At 34.6% G+C, this 20,697-nt stretch overlaps 2 protein-coding genes across 11 annotated transcripts in view; both read right to left on the bottom strand.

Moving 5' to 3' along the window:
• Positions 1–447, bottom strand: part of LOC141378579 (uncharacterized) — a 173,503-nt gene extending 173,056 nt beyond the window's left edge. For all 7 annotated transcript variants that reach the window (XR_012393423.1, XR_012393428.1, XR_012393426.1 and 4 more), the window contains exon 1: positions 305–447. The gene's annotated coding sequence lies outside the window, so the exon portion shown is untranslated. The remainder of the gene's footprint in view (positions 1–304) is intronic.
• Positions 448–14,496: 14,049 nt separating this feature from the next.
• qkia (QKI, KH domain containing, RNA binding a) overlaps positions 14,497–20,697 on the bottom strand; it is an 87,289-nt gene continuing 81,088 nt past the window's right edge. For 3 of the 4 annotated variants that reach the window (XM_009293119.5, XM_009293118.5, XM_009293120.5), the window contains exons 7-8: positions 19,032–19,106; positions 14,497–18,036 (exon numbers count right to left, since the gene is read on the bottom strand). In XM_009293119.5, coding sequence (XP_009291394.1) covers positions 18,020–18,036; positions 19,032–19,106 — 92 coding nt within the window. In that variant the 3' untranslated portion in view covers positions 14,497–18,019. 4 annotated transcript variants of the gene reach the window in all.

Genomic DNA, 20,697 nt, shown 5'->3' with positions numbered 1-20,697 from the left:
AAGTGTCTATATGATGACCCACTTAGTAGAAACCAAATCCCTGACAAACTAGGCTTTTACACCAAACACTTAATGACTGGTGGGCTTTAGCAAATGTGTGCCCGCACTAAAGTAGCGCTGACCACATAATTGAATTTATTTTAGCTGACTACTATTACAACACTCATCCTGATTTTTTGTTCATTTGGCTTTAACCTCATCAACAGCACAGTATACAACAGTAAATTAAGATCCGTTTGGTACTACATCAGAAACACAAACTATCTTCCATGCTTAAAGAGTAATGAAATATGACTAAACTTACCCTAAAGTCCAAATATTCCTCGTCATAAAACTTTTTGGTTGACGTTTTTGTAGATTCTGCAACTTTATTCAGGACATTCAATGTTCTCAGACACCAAATACATCAATCACTTCACTTTTCCTGAATACTCTTCTTCAGCTTCTATGTTGATTTTCAGAACAGCTTTTATTATAGCGCCACCGGTCTCTCTTTTGTGCAACTGCAGCAGCTCGAGAGCCATGATCTAAAGATAAAATCTATTGACCTTATTCTCCGCCGATGAGTGGGCGCTGCCATTTGAATCTTTTTGGCTCGAGACTTCCGGTCTCATTCCCTTCCATTCATTTATAGACATTAAAAACTGCTCATTACACTGCTTGATGTTGCAATTTGATATTTTCTTGTTATATTATTCTACTTGGTCTGTATAGTCATACAATTATTTGTTTGTAGAGCAAGTAGTTTGACCGTTTTCTGCCGTTTATTATTCCTAGTCATTTCTCCCATAGGCGACTGAATCGGAAGTTCTAAGACAATCGCGAAAACAGGCGCACTTCTGCATTTTAGAATAAGGTCAATAGATCATGGCCCATTTACATTTCATCACAGGCCATTGGAGAAGGAAACTGACACACTGGCTGGATGGCAAAAAATCCTGATTTGTCAAGCCACAGTTGATTGCACCTGGTGCGAACAGCTTTATAGGGACCTATTGCTTTGATTCAAGAGTGTCATTACATTGAACTTTCATAATCAAGTCATACAATTAGAGAATTCAGTGTTCGGAAATCCATGATTACTTGCTAATCATGAGCAAATCAGGATGCAATGTAAAAGTTAATAATACAGTTATTTAACTGGGTTTAGCATGACACAGTCATTGATTCAATATATAAATCCTGGTAATATGTCAACATTTGCTTATAAGTGTTTCTGCTATCCTTTTTCAACCACTAATTATTAAACATTATTTAAATGTTGTGTGTGGTGGCATAGTGGTTCAGTGGCTATCACTGTCACCTTACAGCAAAAAGGTCGCTGGGTCGGTTGGCATTTCTGGGTTTTCTCCGGGTGCTCCGATTTCCCCCACAGACCAAATATATGACCTATATGTGAACTGGAGCAACTAAATTGACTGTAGATTATGAGTGTGTATGTGAATGTGAGAGTGTATGGGTGTTTCCCAGTTCTGGGTTGCAGCTGGAATGGCATTAGCTGTGTAAAACCTATGCAGGAATAGTTGGCGGTACATTCCACTGTGGTGACCCCTGATAAATATGAGACTAAGACTAAGGAAAATTATTGAATGAAAGCTGTCAATGTTTAATATATCCAACCATATTTCAACATTGAATGTTAGTCATGTGCAGGCTGGTTTTAAACCGTTCAACATTAAAAGTTGTATCAGTGTTGCTTCAACGTTCAAACAACAACTGACATTATTTTGACTATATTCTAACATTAAAGACCGGTCATGTGCAGGCTGAGTGGTTTAATATTTTGATAAGTGAAAAGCTTTGCATTTGTATTTTAGATGGAGGATATGAACAGTGGTGGAAAGAGTACTGAAAATCATACAAGTAATAGGTTGGATTTAGGTTGTGACATCAGGTGACCAAATTTCAATGTCTAGCCAGTGTCTAAGTACAACATTATTTTAATGTCCAATAGTGATGTCAAATGTTGTTGATATTTGGTCGATTTTAGCTTGTTAGAAAGTGACCAAAGTCCAACGTCGAGCCAACATTTTAAACCAACGTCATATTGACGTCACAAACTGACATTTATTCGTCAGGTATAGCAACTAAAATCCAATGTCTCATAGACGTCATAGTGGTAATGTGCACATAATGTTATTAGACAATGATATTTGGTTTTAAGTAGGACGTTGGGCATTGATGTTAGCCTGACGTTGAGTTCTGACGTCAACCTGATTTTCATTTCCAAACAAAATTCAACGTCCCCAAAATGTTAGGGTACAACATCAATCTGATGTCATGTTGACATCTTGTGCCTGCTGGCTGTTCAAGGCCATTTTGGTCATTATATCATAAACATCCGTCATCTTCTCATCAGTGACTTGTCTCTGGGTCAATGTATGTAAAGATTTTGGACATTTTTAGACACGTTTAATGCTTCCAAACGGTTTGCTGCAATTATAAATTTAGCCCGTGTCTTGAGGTAGTTCATCTACCTTCTGTGTGCGATGTGTTTGGATAGGAATCACAGGGCTGATTTTTCTAATCTCCATAAACAAGAAAAAGTAAAGTAGTGACTGCAGGTTGGTGGTAGTGGAGTAAAAGACCAGATACTGCGCTAAAAATATACTCAAAGGAGAGTAAAAGTACACATTTTTTAAATTACTTAGTAAATTACAATTCCTAAGAAAAACTACTCAAGTACAGTAATTTGAGTATTTGTAATGTGTAACTTTACATCACTAGACATGAAGTAGAATTAGCTAAATAGCCAATATGGGATAAAAAAAAAATCAAACTTGACTTTTTTTTCTTTTTTTTTTAAACACTGATGATTGTAGTAAAGTTTGAGAGCTTCTACTGTAGAGATTTAGCTAAATCGCCAGCCTCCAGTGCCAAGACTGCAGCTCTACAAATAAAGTTCGTCCAGAGGAGAAATGGTCATGCCCAACTGAGCCTGTTTTCTCTTAAGATTTTTTCCTTCACTTTTGTCAATTGGTGAAGTTTTGGCCTGCTGGGTATGTGTCTTGTGGAGCTGCGCATCGATGGATTTGCTCTTCAGTGTTGGCACTTTCAGAAGTGAAATTGAAACCACACTGAACTGAACTAAACCAAACTTCAACTCTAAAAACTGGACTGACACTGTTTAGGTTTACTATAATCTTCTCTGCCAAGCTGCTTTCACACAGTCTACATAGTAAAAGGGCTATAGAAATAAACATGAATTGAACTGAATAATGACACTAACACTGCACTTATGTAAATAAGTATATCAACCAAGGGTTTCAGGATTGTACAGTGTGAAACACTTCATAAAGACCAATATTGTTAATGTTATTGTTTGTACATCACTTTGAGTGAAAGCTAAACTGCTAAATGACTTAATATAAATATGAACACCCATATTGAGATATCAACCAAGACTAACACTTTAATTTTATTCAATTTAATTTACACAGGGTAAAATTATTTTAGTATAAATTTAGTGTAAACATATTAGTATTATTTTAGTATAACGGTTCATCACATTATTTATAATTAATTAACACATTTCTATGTTTTCTGGATGTCAACAGTCAGGGAAATAGATACACAAAATAGCATCAACAACATTAGTGGCTAAACTCAGGCTGTCAGTGAAAATCTAATAGATGTCTAATAGCCCAAAACTAGACTAGACTTCAAGTAGACTGATTAGACAGACTTTATAGTCATTCATTTCTGTCTGTTTGATGACTGGACTAGTTTTGGCCAGTTCTAAGACCTCTATTAGATTTTCAGTGACAGCCCAAATTTAGCCAAGATGACTATGTTTAGACATCTTTTAGACATCTATAGGACATCTTTTAAAAACAAACAAAAAAATGTACTGGGGTGAATAAATACATATTTTATTTATCTAAAAAAATCATTCATTCATTGACTTGAAACCTGAGATTAGATTTGAATCTTTCCTATTCAAGCCTATTTTGATATTGAAAACAGCTGCCCAACATTTATAAGATGCAATTTCACTACATTTTGTGTGTGTGTGTGTATATGTGTATGAATAGTTTCTTTGAACATCTATAAGACTTTTTTTCTGCCCTCAGGGAACACTTTCCTCTCTGTGCACAAGTATCTTTGACAAGAGAGATTAATCTGAGATAGAGCACAGAGTTTAATGTTTACACCCACCAAACAGATTAATTAGAGGAATAGAAGAAGCACACAGTCAGGGACAAAATGCTCATTTATCATCAAGTGAAATGATGGAGAGCGAGCGGGATGGAGAAGGAGAGAGGCACAGATGTTAATGCACTGTCCGTCTGCTCCACATGGAGAAAGTCGACGTACTGCTTAAATTGTGGTGAATCATATTACAGGCTCCTCACACTGAAAAATGACACACAGGTATGGCTTTTTGTATTCTCTTCTTGCTGTGTGACTTTGTACTTTAAAACGTCCCATTGCAGCCAGTTCATATTCACGCCAGACTCAGAATGACTATAAGTTTAGGATTGCACACTAAAGTCCAAACAAATGGAAATTGGATAGTTTTTATTTACTTTTGAAGAGTTCGGATGCAAAAACCTCTAAGTGCCGTCAGAACTTTTACTCTTAAATTTGTGTTTTTCTCAGCCTTCTATATGTTTATATTCAGTTATTTCACTTTAAAAGCAAAGAAAAGAACCTATTCTTTGCATTAAGGGTAAATTACTGAAAATGCACACAACAACCTGGAAAAATGCTAGTTTTAGATGAACATTTCAGACGGCACTAGAGTTTTTGCATTTAAATTCTTCTTTCTTTTCTTTCTTTTTTTTGATACATTATATTATAAATATTTTCCAGTCATAAATTATGTGCATACTTAGGCTTAATAATGATCACATAAGTGATAATAACAATCTCATAAATATTGTCTCTAAATATTCTGTAAATAGGTCCTTTTAAATATATGAATTGCTCTATTTTTATTCATGTAATCATAATCATATATTTTAACATATTATTATTATTATGTGTTTTGTTTTGTTTTTGCTAATAACATAGACATTAAGGTTAATAGCATAATATAATAATAATAATAATAATAATAATAAAATAATAATAAAATAATAATAAAATAATAATAAAATAATAATAATAATGCATTTCTAGTGTGAAAGCACAGTAAAAGCTCTCTCCGATTCTAAATCATTTAGATCAGGGCTGTCCAAACTCAGTCTTGGAGGGCCGGCGTTCTCCATATTTGAGCTCCAACCCCAATTAAACACACCTGAACCAGCTAATCAAGCTCTTTCTAAGTATACTAGAAAGCTCCAGGGAGGTGTGTTAAAGGCGGTTGGAGCTAAACTATGCAGGAAACCGACTTCCAGGACCGAGTTTGGACACCCCTCATTTAGATAATTGTGATTTGATAATATAAATGTCTCAGATGGATCAAATGAACACACACATGTACACTCACCGGCCCCTTTATTAGGTACACCTGTATAACTGCTCATTAACGCAAATTTATAATCAGCCAATCACATGGCAGCAACTCAATGCTTTTAGGCATGTAGACATGGTCAAGAACATCTTCAGCAGTTCAAATCGAACATCAGAATGGGGAAGAAAGGGAATTTAAATGACTGTGAATGTGGCATGGTTGTTGGTGCCAGACGGGCCGGTCTGAGTATTTCAGAAACTGCTGATCTGCTGGGCTTTTCACACAGAACCATTTATAGAGTTTACAGAGAAAAGTCTGAAAAAGAGAAAATATCCAGTGACCTTGTTGCACCTATGCCATGCAGGATTAAGGCAGTTCTGAAGCAAAAGGGGGTCCAACCCGGTACTAGTAAGGTGTTCCTAATAAAGTGGTAAAAATAGTTATCATTTATTCACAATCATCCTGATGTCAATTCAATCACTTTTCACTTTTGTGTGAACTGGCCCTTTAAAACTGTCCCAACACTGGCAAAAAGTTTAGTTCTTTTGTAAACTGCTTTTTTTGTGCTTTTATTCTATATTTATTTCAGTTTTAGTCGTTTTAGTTCATCAACAATAATGCAACAGCTTAATTAATGTTAATGTTTATAAGGTACTTTAATTAAAGAAAAACAAATAAACATGTATTTGTCAGGTCAGCATTATTTAAAGCTTCTTTTGTACATTCATTTATTCATTTTCTTGTCGGCTTAGTCCCTTTATTAATCCGGGGTCGCCACAGCGGAATGAACCACCAACTTATCCAGCAAGTTTTTACGCAGTGGAAGCCTTTCCAGCCGCAACCCATCTCTGGGAAATCTTTTGTACTTAATATTTATTTTTTGTAAATACATTATATTAAATCAAATATATATGTTAAACTTTTGTTTACATTAGCAATAGCAACACTGTCATTTCACAGATGTTACATTCCTATATGATTTCTGTAACAGTGTTTCCTGTGATGGCTGATTCTGACAGGCAATTATGAGTTGCTCGTAGCATTATGGAGAACAGCTTCAGCGGCTCCAGCAACGGTGTGCTCTTCCTCTCAGTAAACAGGATTTCGGAGCGACAGAAATATAAGTTCTTCCCCAGCAGCTGGTCATTGAGACCTGAAGCACAAGACACTATTCATCAAGCTCCACGAGATGCCAAAAACACATAGAAAAGAGCATCTCTCTCGTTCGCACACCACACGCAGCTGTGTCCTGATGAATGCTCCTGATTTATTCTGCAGGAACCGGGCTCGTTTGTTACTCGCGACAGCCTCCCTCTCTCTGATAAAGCTGCCAGCTGCTCCACTTACAAACACGCTTTTGATCTCTCGACTTCTGCTGGCCAAAACTGACTTCCGCCGTCATACAAAACACCGAAAGTCTCGGAGAGAGCAAGAGAGATGCTGGGGTAAGCCGGAGATGAGCCGGGCCACGAGGGAACAGAGCCACACAAACTGTGCTTTGAGTTTCAGATCCATTTTTAACTTTACTAATTGATCGAAACACAAAGATTTTTTTAATAGAGGCAATGTACAAATTAAATCTGCTTCTATTTAGGGGGAGAAAAAAGGAGACGGATCAAAATGAAAGAAAAAGGTTTTTGTTTAACAGTAGTTAATTCCGCTTGATCTCTCAGACTTTGATACACTGTGCTTGGCTACACAATCACAGATTACGTGATTAAAAGGGAGTTTACTTAAAAATGAAAATACTGTCATCTTAACTCACATTTCATTGGTTCAAAAAGTTTCTTTCTTCACAAAAGAATATAGTTTGAAATATGTTAGTTGCTGTGACGCATGGGCTGCATCAAAATCGCCTACTACTTAGTACAGCATTTGAATTTAAACGTACTACTTTGCCAAAAAAAAAAAAAAAAAGACCATTTCAAGTTCACGCTTAGCTGATGATTGATTATAAAGCTTGTTTGGCATGATGTCCCGGGAGAGAGCCCTTAGCTCGTAAGATCCTCAAGCTCGGGGCTCCCTCCTGTTCGCAAGGTGAGAGGGGACTTAAAGCTCAGGTTGATCTCGAGATCTCCCCTGCTGTAGTAGCTAATGAACAGATAGTGGTTGTTCTCAAGCGATAACTACTTACTAGGTGCATGTATGTACTGCCGATTTGGAGGTGGAAGGGGGATTTTTTTAAAACCAAGACGGCTGTGATATGGAACAAAGAATTTAGTAGCTTAGGAATTTTCTGATTGGTGAATCATGAATTGGAAAATATGAGACCAGCCGCAAACAATCAAATATACATGATTCTCTCGAAAATAGTTTATGAATAAACTTCACTTCAATGTGATGATGTCATGTCATAATGGCCCTTGTACATTTCTTGCTTGCTGCACTGAAAAAAGTGTTGCATGCAAAACTTTTGCAAACAATTTATTTGTGTTGAATTTAAACAAACAAATTAAATTTAATAATGTTCAACTTAATTCGTTTGTTTAAATTCAGCCCAAATAAATTGTTTACAACCACTTAACGTAAAAAAAATGTAGTAAATCCAAGGAATCATCATTGAATATTTTTTTTCAGTCTGTCAAACTATTTCATAACTGTAACAAAAGGCAATTCAGTGACATTTTTTTACGTTAAAACACCATGGGGCCTTTTATGAATATTTGGACTTATTTGGATTCTCAGAAGCAATGGAAATGAAAAGTGTAAAACAGAAATACATCAGGACCACTGTTATTGTTTACATACCTCAAAATGGTCTATACAGTATGAATGTCAGTAGTATGAATGGAACTCAGACGTACTACATCCGTCATTTTGTCATCATCACGTGACCCCCATCAGTTGCGTCGCTTCCTTTATTCATGAATTCTTGCGTGGTGCCTTTTAGGATACCGGTGCATCCATCAGATGCGCACTTTAGAATTTTGCCGGAAGTAATAGGTCATCTGGATACTTCTCACATACTGTTTTTCAAATTTTATGAATTCAGACTTACTACTTGGCTCACATATTGTTTTAAATGTACTATATAGTATAAAAGTATGCGATTTCAGACATAGCTATGGACTTAATACTTCCCCACTACTATGGAATAGCATTGCTCAAAAAGAAAAAAAAAAAAACTCTTAACAGTTTAAAAATCACACAAAGGAGAGTAAATGAGGTCATTTTTATTTTGGGGTGAACTAACCCTTTAATCTTATTCTGTTAAACGGTGTGTAGATAACTCTGTGTATAAATTATTTTTTTAAAATTTAAACTAAACATAATTGCTGTGTTTATAATGAAGTGTGGGTGTGTGTGTGTGTACTGATCTCAGAAGGGTTCAATTCAGTCAGTTGAACAATTTTTATCAAATGCATAAAAAGAGCTTTGGAGTGTATAATATGACTTCACCATATCTGACTGGTCAAATGGACAGTGTTACAACAACAAACCCGATTGTAATACAATACTCCCCGGTCCCATTATTCACCTTCATGTTTCAAACCCATAAGCCTTTTGTTCGGCCAAAACTCCTATATACATTTTATTTGATACAACTGTTGTGTACAAAAAAAAAGGTAGAATTCTATGATATTTTAGAAACCACATAAAATATTACCTATATACAATGTTGGGGGTAACACATTACAAGCAAGTTATACAAGTAATGAAAAGTAAAAATAATAAGTAACGAGTAAAGTAACGCATTACTCATAAAAATAAATATTAAAGATATTTAAAGTATAAAGATATAAGTAAAAATATTTGAAAATATTCAAAGTAATATTCAAAACTTTAGATAAAATAAAAAAACTTTTAAAAATTAGTTTGTTGAATTTAATTTTACACATCATATTGAATCATAATGAGAAAATTATCTTCCCGCGAGAAAAGAGAAAAACCAAGATGGCAGAGCCTTACATTTTTATGATGGCAGTATTCTCATTCATTTGAACACATGAAAGAAAAGGGGGATTGCCTCAATGGACAGTGATTTTACTAAACTAATGAGATTATTTTATTCATTTATTTATTTTTTTTAAGGTAAATGAAGGTGAAGGTTATATACAGTGTGTTGTTATAAAGAAAATAACGAGCAAATTCTGAAAGAGATCAAAACTCAGGCAGGTATATGAAGAAGTAACTCAAAAGTAATGCAACACATCTTTTTTCCATAAAAAGTATCTAAGCAATGCAACTAGTTACTTTTTTGGGGAGTAACTCAATATTGTAATGCATTACTTTCTAAATTAACTTTCCCCAAAACTGTTCACTGTTATGAAAACAGCTTTGTGGCATTCAAAACAGAGTTGATTTACCTCCAAATGAAGTTGCAGTTTTACCAAATCTGGTGAATGATTGAAATGGCCATTCATATTAAGAGCGGTTTACTTTATTGCAGAGTGAATTAAATTACCAAAATACATTTGCCCTACTTTTTTGTATGTAAATCTGAAAACCAATTTAGACACAGGATCTAAAATAAAATTCTGATTCCTTCAGTCATCCTGAGTATAGTTCCTGGTATATTTTTCTAACCCTCTACATCAGCAGGACAATTTCTTTTCTGCTTAATTTCTCAGTCAAAATTCAAACTGGATTATTTTTTTTATATTTATATTAAATAAGAAATCTCATTTGAAACTAAATCTATCAACAGACTCAGCAATGTAATTTAACAACAAAAACACACATAAAATTCCGTATTTTGTTTGATACATTGGTAAATTACAATCATGACCACAGGATAGCAGACCTACTGAGACACCGCTGAGTGTGACGCTATAACATATATTACCACTGTTTCATCTTCTGTTGATGGTCTGAGCAGCTAAACTGGGTTCTCAAGTTGGGTTTTTAGTTTCTCTGTAGTTCTGGGTTGAAACTCTAATTTGAAGGGCCATTATTAAATTATAAAATCCACTGAAATAAAAAAATGATTTCTTAGATTGACTAGATATTTTTTTAAAGGTAAGTGGTTGTAAACAATTTATTTGGGCTGAATTTAAACAAATAAATTAAGCAGAATATTACTAATTTTTATTTGTTTAAATTCAACACATACAATTTTTCAGACATCATTTATTTCATGTAGGATCTCAAAATTGTAAAACACTAATAAATCTCTGAGATTTGATGTACCTGTCTTTATTTGATCCGAAGATGAATAAACTGATGGCGTCTAAATTGACATGAAGGCAAGTAAATGATAAATAAAATGTTTTTCACTTTGGGATGCTTGAACTAACCGTTTAAGCATTCCTTTGCCGTTAGATCAGATTGGTTGTAGCTACAAGGTTAAATTCTCCGAGGTGATGTATTACATGGAGTGAATAAAACCCAAATGGTGAAACAGTGTCCAGCGTCTGATGTTTTATCAGTTTACCACCCCCCCACTCCCACACAGATGAAAGCAGCATAAAAACCTGCATCAGTTTCTGCCCTGCAGGTCAGACTCACAGAATCTGCTTCATTGTATATGCTACAGTAAATAAACCTGTGACATTTAGGCTTGCTGGCATTTCTTTAATTGAATGTAACTTACCTGAGCACGAGGCCATGAATTTAAACTGCAGAGCGAGAGTGAGGGAGCTTGATCTGATGTCCTCAAAGCAATGAGCTAATAAAACACAGCCTCATGTACAGCAATTGAACAGCATCACACTGGAAACACGGCCCTTTATTTCACACATTACATCAATAACAGGTCATCTTTTCACAAATTCTCTCTTTTATACATCAAATAGAAACTATATATAGACTGAACCTTCTCAACCTTTTTGATGTGTATTTTTTATTAAATAAAATATCCATTTTAATTTACAACCTTTAATAAATCAATGGAGGTTCTGACAGTATTTATACAGTTTAAATGTTTTAGCACAAACCTAGGAATTTGGTGTGAGATTTTATCAAGGTTTTTATTAAAAACAAAAGTTTTTTTCACATTCAATAGTTTTTTAATGCTACATTTCTTTGGATGAACATGCTATAAACTCCTTAAATGCTCTAATAAACTTTATACATTTCTCATTCAGTTTGTCTTTAAACACAGGTGCATTAAAATTGAATGATTTATCAAAAAATAATAAAAGCACAACAAATTGAAAGCTGGTGATTGTAACCTGTGAAAAACATTCCCTGAGGGCTTTTTTTGTTTGTTTGTTTGAGAAACCTTCCCTTTATTAATATAATATTAAGGCTTTATTAATCGCTCTTCAAAATGAAGATGAATACAACTTCAGTCAGTCAATATATCATTTGTTTTACATTCTGAAGCTTGGGATCAAGATGGTCTAAAAAAACATTTATTTGTGCAGTTGCAATGCGCAAAAACTTAAATTTCAATGAACAGAAAAAACAAACAAACGAACACTTCAATACACATTGTGATTGGGTTGTGCTTATAAAACATTTTCCTTCAGACAAAAAAAAGTGTAAATGTGTTATACAGTGAGGACACTGCCTTTAGTATCCAAGCAGTTCCTACAAGGGCAGACTAGTTTGTTAGTATTTTTGTCCACTTAGATGCTCTGAAAGCAAACAGCTAGCAGGCCTTCCAGACACCGACTCGCTGCCGCCTCTGCAGGTCAAACGACCTTCAAAAACTATATATAAAGTCTGAATGAAAGAACAGATGCACTGGAGAATTTGGGCCAGAATGGACATTACTTTGCTCATACATTCGACCATGGCAGTAAATACAATGATTCCTGAGGGTCAAATTTCCAGTTATCATTGGAGTTTGTATTATTTAAAGAAAAAAAAGAGTGTTCAACCCAAAATTTAAATTTAATTCTTTACTCACACTCCAAACCCCCATGGATTTAGTGCATATTTGTTGCACAAATAAAGATATTTTGATAACGCTTTCCATAAAGCCTGTAAATCTAATGGATTAAAACAGTATTCGTAATGTATTAATATATAATTTATTTATTCTCATGCATAACTAATAAATTTGTTCAAGTTAAAAATATACCCCTTTCATATTTTATGGTGTGTTGATGGTAGTTAATTTTACTGCTCAGTGACAAAAACAAAGCTGTTTTTTTTTTTTTTTTTTTTTAAATGTAAAACTTTATTAAGGAGGCTTTTCTACATGTTTCTTATTGTTATTAGATTGGCTATCTAGGCTTATTATTGCTTCATGTATGACTGCATCCCTTAATCCTACACCTCAACCAAACGGATACATACTACATTAACCCTTTTAACTGCCCCACCGAGAAAAACGTTGGATTGCGTTTCTTAACTCTTAATGTTGCTAGTTATCACATTTTTTTCAACATCCCTAAATTTCTAAAATATCCGTCTCTACCAAATGGTTGCTATGTTGGTTTATGGTATTAGTACCAGAATTATTACATTTATTATGAAAAATATGAAAATATGAAACGCATCAAAAATAAACATCTTCGAAAATTAAATCTTTATTTTTTTGCCATAAAATATTCTACATGTATAGAATAACATGTATTCTAGTTTGTTTGTTTTACAATGAAACCAAAATTAAGTGTTACAGAACAAAAAGATAATATTTGTATGTTTTTTTTTTTTTTGTAAACCAACAATGCTGTGTGTAAACCATTATTTAAAAGTCACTCTTAAAATGACTTTAACAGTCATTACTTAAAACGGTCAAAATATGGTCAACCATTTGGTAGAGCAGGCAGTTAAATAGTTAAAATATTAATAAACTACACACTAGACATTGCAAAGGTGATAATTAGAAAATGTGTTCCCAATTATAAAGTGCTAAAACATCATTAATAAGTGCTCTTTGCCTGGCAAACAAAAGGGGCTAAATATATATATTGATTTCTAATGTGTTGGGGGAAATCATGTAGATTTAAAAAGTATCCTAATATAAATGAATACACAAACATAAACTAAAATAAGAGGTTAACTAAATTCTAAAATAGAAATTTAGAACTTTATTCTTATGAAATTATTCAGGATACATTTGAATTTAATAATGAATGGATTTAAAGTACTGCTTAACGATTTAACTAAAAAATTGTTGGTATGATTATCTCAATATGACATTTTTTCGTAGTTTGTTACATGCAAACATTATAATGCATCAAGAATTTTACACAGCTCAATAGAAAGTGTTACCAATATATTCAAATAAAATCCCTCTATGAAATTCTCTTTAATCAATATTTTCTTTCAAAATATTCATAAAGAAATCAAAAACAGAAGAATATTGAGCAGTTTGACTGAAGCGTTCTAAAGAAAAACCACTGTTCCTATTTTGTTTTATATATAAACATTGATCCGAAAGTTAAGAAGCTCAAACATGCATGACTTGTGAAAAAACAGGTTAATTCGTGTTCGACACACAGCATGTTTGAGCTTCAGCAAGAACCAGTGAATGTATGTAAAGCAGGTATGAGTCACAATGTTTCCACAAAGTCCAAAACTATGTTCCTAATAAACAATCCTGTTTGTTCAGAACACTTAAATAAAACTGCTCCATTCTCTTTGCTCTTGGTGAATTTTGAAGAGATTTTTGTGTGAATACACTGTTTAATAGAAACATCTCAGACTTCATAAAAGAAATTGATTTGTGCTCTTGCGTGTATATTTGCAAAGCTCAAATTTACATTTTGGAATGAACTCACCCTTTTCAATCTCTATAAAAATCTAAATTCCAATTACACCCAGTTTAAGAGAAAGCAGCATTTGTTTTTGTACATTTTCAAACAAAATAAAAGAGGAAACACCAGTAGCACCAGTAAACTGCGTGAACAGTGATGCAGACAAGGCATGGCAGCACAACACACTTGGGAAGATTTCTACAGCGACAAGAGTGCAGGAGCGAGTGGAGGACGGACTGCCTCGTGCACATTTACCTGTTAGACTGCGTGGAAGAGAGTGAGTGTGTGTTTGTGTGTGTGTGAGACAGAGAGAGATCGAGAGATTAAATGTGTCTGCACCTCTGAAAATGCATTTGAGTATGAGTGTGTCTGTACATGTGCATATTTGTGAGAAAATGTGAGAATGTTCACACACCAGATTTAATCGTGTTAGTCCGTGAACCAGACCAAGGTAGTAGATTCATTAAATTGGTTAAAAAAAAGAACACAACACAAAATAATATCAGCAAGTTAGTAAAATTCTTACTAAGAATGTTTTATTAAAATAAATGCCAAGGAGGTTAATAAGAAAAAATAACAGCATACACCATAAAAACTAAATGCAAGCATGTAAAAATACCTATGACAAGAGGAACTAATAAGTTGCTAATGAGTTAAACAAGCTAAAGAATCAGCAAGAAAAACAAAAATAACTGGAGGAAAAGGCAACGCTCCCAATGAGAGAGATAGATCTGAGTAAAGAGTGGGCCGAGAGGGAGGGCAGAGGAGAAGAGAGGACATGGGAAAACCAAAATAAAAGTGTGTAGTGGGTTTCATCACAAAAGAGATCAGAAAAAAATGAATCGTACATAGAAAATGAAGTTAGAAAAATACATTAGAAACCTGTAACAATGGCTGTAATTTACATTATTACACATGTAGTAGGCAGGCGGAAGAGAACACAAGAGATTTCTCCGTACACCTGATAGACTAAAACCCAACTCCAAAACAATAACAGCACGTAGTAACATGGCAGAGGGCATTCGTTTAATACTGTCCGTTTCTCTGTGTTCATTACGGCATCTCTGCACCTCTCTAATATTGCATTTCATTATTTCAATATGCTTAAAAACATGTATCTAACACTGAGGAGGAGAAAAAGAAAAAGACATTGACCTTTTTGAGTAACAAAACTGAAGAGAACAAGACTACACCGAAGGCTGCCAGGGTTACAGGACACAAAACTGAGTGTAATCTTATAGAATGTGATGAACACCTCCGGTTGTTTCAACGACTGAAAAGTGTGTGTTATTTGATACTGCGGCTCTTCTGTGATCTCAGGTTTGGCACTAATGTGGCAGCAGACAAATGTCTACATGCCCTTTCTTTTAATACTTTTAATAAATGCTAGATTCTTTCTCTCTCTGCATTATGTGTTCTTCACAGTTGAGTGCACTGCAGAGCTACATCTTGCATTTGTGAAACACCCAAAGTGAGCTAAACAATTATGCATTTCTCTCTCAAAACACAGGAAACACAAAAACACTTCCTTGGCATAAAAAACAGTATATTTTAGCAAAACGAAAAAAAACTGAAGCAATGATTGAAAGTTTCCAGTCTGCAAGTCTTGAAACAAGAGGAGGTTTTAGGTAAAGTCCAATTAAATGAGAAATCTCCTTATTCTAAAACGCCTGGCAGACTTCCACATCATCATGATTGGCAGTTGTTCTTGACAGAAATCACAGTAACCAAATACATAGACAGCATTGCTGATTTTGTCCTCGTAATATAAGAATAATGCAATGATAAAAAAAGAACAAATAAACAATTTGTTCAAATGGGGATTAAAGGAAAAACATCAAACAACGAGACTTCAAATTAATGTCGGGAAGACGAATCATGGCACATAGTTAGCTGGTCAAATGACTGCTATTCCTTTGCATAGAATAGATTCAGTGGCACAACACTGCAACAGCCTCGTGGTTTAACTCTTGGGGTGCTTCCTCTTCACAAACCTTCCCTTGCTCGCTCCGCACTAGTTTGTATTGGATATTATTGAACAGAATGTAACACTCGGGAAAAAAAAACGACCGCTGGTATAAGGCACTTAACTCTCTCTAACTGTTCTCTTCTCTTTTAACATCATGCAATTCCTCCGACATTCCAAGGTTTGACTATTTTGGTCTGCTTTTTTTTCCCCCATGGCCAATAGTATCCAAAAATCACGCAACATTTCTTTACCACCTTTCGCTGTACTATTCTACAAATGTTTTTTTTTTTATTTATTTAATTTTTTTTATTAGGTTTCATATTTTTGTAACTGCAAGTTAAGTATAAAAAGCTAAAATTGCCAAAAATATATTTCTTCTCCAGCACCCTGTAAAAGTATCTAATTTTGATCTTTCTGTATTTTAGTATGCAATGACATATATACATTTGTATACATTTTATATATATATGTATGTATAAAGCAATTTGAACAGGCAGACATGGCTTTCACATCCTATGTTTTCTTGAGAGGGTGTACAGAAATGAGATTGGGAGGGGGGTGGGGTTGTGTGCAGGACACATTGTGGATGGGCTGTTTAATTCGGCAAATCCAAATAATTCAGAGTTGTTTTTCGTTTGTGAAGGCATTTTACAAGTTTAGTTTTAATTCACATTAACACTTTTTTGGAAGTTGGGACAAGGGTTGGGGGAGACATCAAAATAAGAAAATTTGGATTAATCAAGCAGAAAAAGGTGTGAAGTGAGTTAAAGCCATCCCCCCAGTTCTGTCTACCTCATTCATCTTCCTTAGTGTTCAATGCTTTTGTCCATCCTCGGGGAAATTAGCGTCTTATGGGAAAATTCATCACCATTTCATTAAGGATTCGCTATTGTAACAAACAGATGCAGGCATGACATCAAACCTTCTCAAACTCTAGACTAAAATGACAGAACCCTTGGCGGTTAGATACATACTTTTATATATATATATATATAGAAGAAATTCATTAAATGGAAACCCTTTGGCTAAATGTGCACACATAATACTTTTTTTTTGTCTTTTATCTCACAGCTCATTCAAAGAAAGATTTTTAGAAAGTTCAGGCACTGTATGTGGGGAAGGGTTGAGAGTTTTGGGATGGCATAGTTCGGTAAACTGATTCCGGTTCATATCCCAGCTGTCCAACCCTGAATATCCTAGATTTAAAGACTCCAAAAAACTTCTCCCCAATATCTCGCCTACTGCCCCCTATTGAGCTGGCACAGGTACAGCACGTATACACCTGCACGTATTGCCAAACGCTATTAAGATTACATGGAAATATAAGAAAAAAAAAAAAAACAGGGAGAGGTAACAGAACAAAGAAATCAAAACAAGCTTTTTGCAGTCTGTCATTGTAGCCATGCTCTAAGTCAGCTGGACAGGCACACCCAGAATGTGTCAGCACAGTAAAACTCATCAACTGAAAAACACAGGATTACATCAGAGAAGGGCAGGAAATACACAAGTTGGTGTGAGTGCAGATTTCTTTCCTTCTTTTTCTTTTGTTGATTCATTTTGATAGTTTCAATGGGTGGGGATAGCGGATAGACAACTGGATTCTGATGCCCTGTTTAGCGTCATGACTGATAAAACTAGGGTCACCAAGTTTTTTTTTTTTTTTTTACTGGAGTTTGAGTATAAATGCATTTAAGGGCTGAATTAGCAGAAGACGCTTCTTTATTGCTTTTAAATTCAGTGCAGGTTTTCGGGTAACGAAACATCACTATTAACATCCACCCAGTCATTTGAGATTTAAAAAAGAAAAAGAAAGAAATAATAATAATAAAAATGAACAAAACAATAAAGAATATCATCGTTGTTATCGCTACACAACGTGTTGGTGTATGGAGGGTTGTTGTGTTTTATGTTGGTTTGTGTTAGGATCACTGCTTGGACAGGTGCCTCTCTCTCTGCGTCCACCAGGCTAGCAAAAGGCAATTACCAGTTAATCTGATCAGCAGGCAGGCTTGGGCGGCTCATCATTGGGTGAAGAGTTCAGAGTTCAGAGGTCATTTGTTAGTTGCCGGTGGCGGCTAGGTGGTTAGGAACAAAAACGAAAATAACAAAAAGGAAAAAAAAAAAGGTAGAAAAGATATTAGTTAGCAAGAAGAGACCGGAATGACATCACTTTAACAGCAAAATGAATGCAATCTCTGTTTAACCCCCTATGGCCAAGAGACAAACACAGGCTAAGCCTGGTTATGATCATGACATGTTAACATCATGATCAGTTCAATCAGAACGTTATTACATGTAATTAAAGCACTAAAATGCCCCGTGTTCCCACAAACAAAAGCAGAGAGGTATCGCATGGACAAACGAGAAAAACACATACAAACAAAACTAGTAACATTTTAGTGTCTTGAGTCGAAATGCGTGTTATGAACAGTGTCATTAGTTGTGAGGGGGAATCAGAGAGCTATTTCTAAGTTACGCAAATAAACAGATAAAAATCGTGAAATATCGCTTTAGACTTTCTCTTTATTTGCCAGTGAATGTATATACACAGTATTCAAAAACACATCTGCTATAAAAAAAATACTTGGAAAATAGTACCTAAATTTAACTGGGTGTGGAGTACAAATTTGCACTTTGAGATGAACATATCAAATACTATGAGCTTAACCTGAGATACAAAAATAAAATGTATATATATAAATAAAAAAGTGAGGTAATAACTTAAGCACTTAGCCAGTGCTGACAACAAATGCAATAGTCTCTTTGTATCTTAAGATGATTTGAACAGGAAATAAAGCAACAACAACAAACAACAGTTTATATTTTGTAGGTGGAGATAAGGAATGTGCCACCGTATAAGACTACTTTAACTCATTTGATTCAGTTATATTCATGATTTTTTTTTTTTTTAAACCTGAGAGTATCCAGAGGCATTATTTTTTATGTAAACACATATCCATAGTCAAAAATATGCAGTGTAATTATATACACAAATGTAAGATCCCCCGTTCAGAGATAAAGCAACACAAGGAATAATAATAAAAAGATAGGAATATCTTTTCTAACTAACCTCTGTCTGCGGTCACTATCCTTTGGTAAGGATGGACCCGTGAATCATGTCTCCGCACTTTAGTAGCCATTGCACCTAGATTACAACAGGTCCATAAGGTTAGACATGGTTCAGTTCAGATAAAAAAACAAAACAAAACAAAAAAAACAACAAACAGTAAAAAATAAAGCCTGTGGAGCACAGCTAGAGCACAAAACTTGCCTCTTATACTAAAGCAGGGTACACTCTACAGTGATCTGATTCATTTAAGAGAATTAGTTCAAATTTAAACAGGCAAACTGTGAAACAGGCTTTACACACAAGTTCTTATTTACATTTAAATATATGCACATAATGATTCTACATATAGAACATATTCACAATTTAAAAACATTGGGTAGAAGATGCAAGTGTAATAAAAGCATACAAAAGTAACAATATAACTTGCAACTTAAAATTACATAGTAATTGATTTGACTCACAAGATCCTAAAATAGTTTGAGACGGGTGGGCAAGGAATCAGAAAAAAAAAAACAGTTTTTTTGAAAAAACAATCAATATAGCGAAAACATCAACATTTGATAGCAATTTGTAATGACATTTTGACACCCTGTTATTTATGTCTGACAGCACCTGACTCAAGGTAGCTGCATTTCAACAAACTATTTAAACACTTTTTTTCTCTGCTCACATGAACGCTCAAGTAAAAACTCCAGATGAAAAAAGGAAAATAAAGACTGCAACTACACTTCAGTGAAAAAAATGAAATTAAAAACAGAACGAATCTACCGGGGATAACCTTTGACAGTTTAGTAACTGTTCTATACAAATAAAAGTTGAAAAAGTTGGTCTATTCAACACCAAAAGCGAGTTCTTTCTATAAACTAAAAAAAAGGGAAAATCCAATGCCTTTAGTCCCCTTTTGCTCCATATATTGATTGTTCTTTACAGTCAATCAATAAAACATTTTATAATAATCTACCTGAAATGCAACTCCAGATGTGAATCTAGCAGATATAAATTTTTTTAGTCGTGGTATGAAAATAATTTAAACCCATACTGGTACAGAATGTACTATTATTCCTTATACGTTGCTATAATTCTACATCAATGTATTTAATCGATCTAACATGACAATGACATCATTGTTTTGTTTTCTTTTGCTCTTGGCATGAGCAGACTGAGGCAGCTTATTGAAGGAAGGGGAATAAACCTTGAGGATGACAGGCATTTCATTCTGAATGATTCTTCATGTGGGCCTGCCAAGGTGTGCCAACTGTACCAAATCGCATAATGAAATCACAGAACAGTTGCTAAGGACAAATTTTTTTATTCTCCTCTGGAGAAATTCTGGAAGCTCTAACATTTACCTCTGTGTATGTGTACGCCCACATGCTATGCTGCAACAGCAGATGTCCAACAAATCACTTTTGATTGCACAGAAGCCCAGTGAGTGAACGAGAGTGTAAGTGAGGGAGAACATGGTCTGGTCTGGGGGTGGTTTGATGCTGAAATCAATACTGTAAGTAAATAAAAGGCTGCTAAGCTAGCTAGTGTTTAGGTTAAAAAAAATTGAAAACCCAGAACCATTAGAAGATCCAAGTGTGCTGACTGTACAGAATCCAGTGAACCATCACCAGAGCAAATTCAATCAAAAGCCAAAGCTAGTCAAGCACAACACTGGGAC

The sequence above is a fragment of the Danio rerio genome, chromosome 17 (assembly GCF_049306965.1).
Source record: "Danio rerio strain Tuebingen ecotype United States chromosome 17, GRCz12tu, whole genome shotgun sequence".
NCBI lineage: Eukaryota > Metazoa > Chordata > Actinopteri > Cypriniformes > Danionidae > Danio > Danio rerio.
This window is presented reverse-complemented; position numbering and strand designations above follow the sequence as displayed.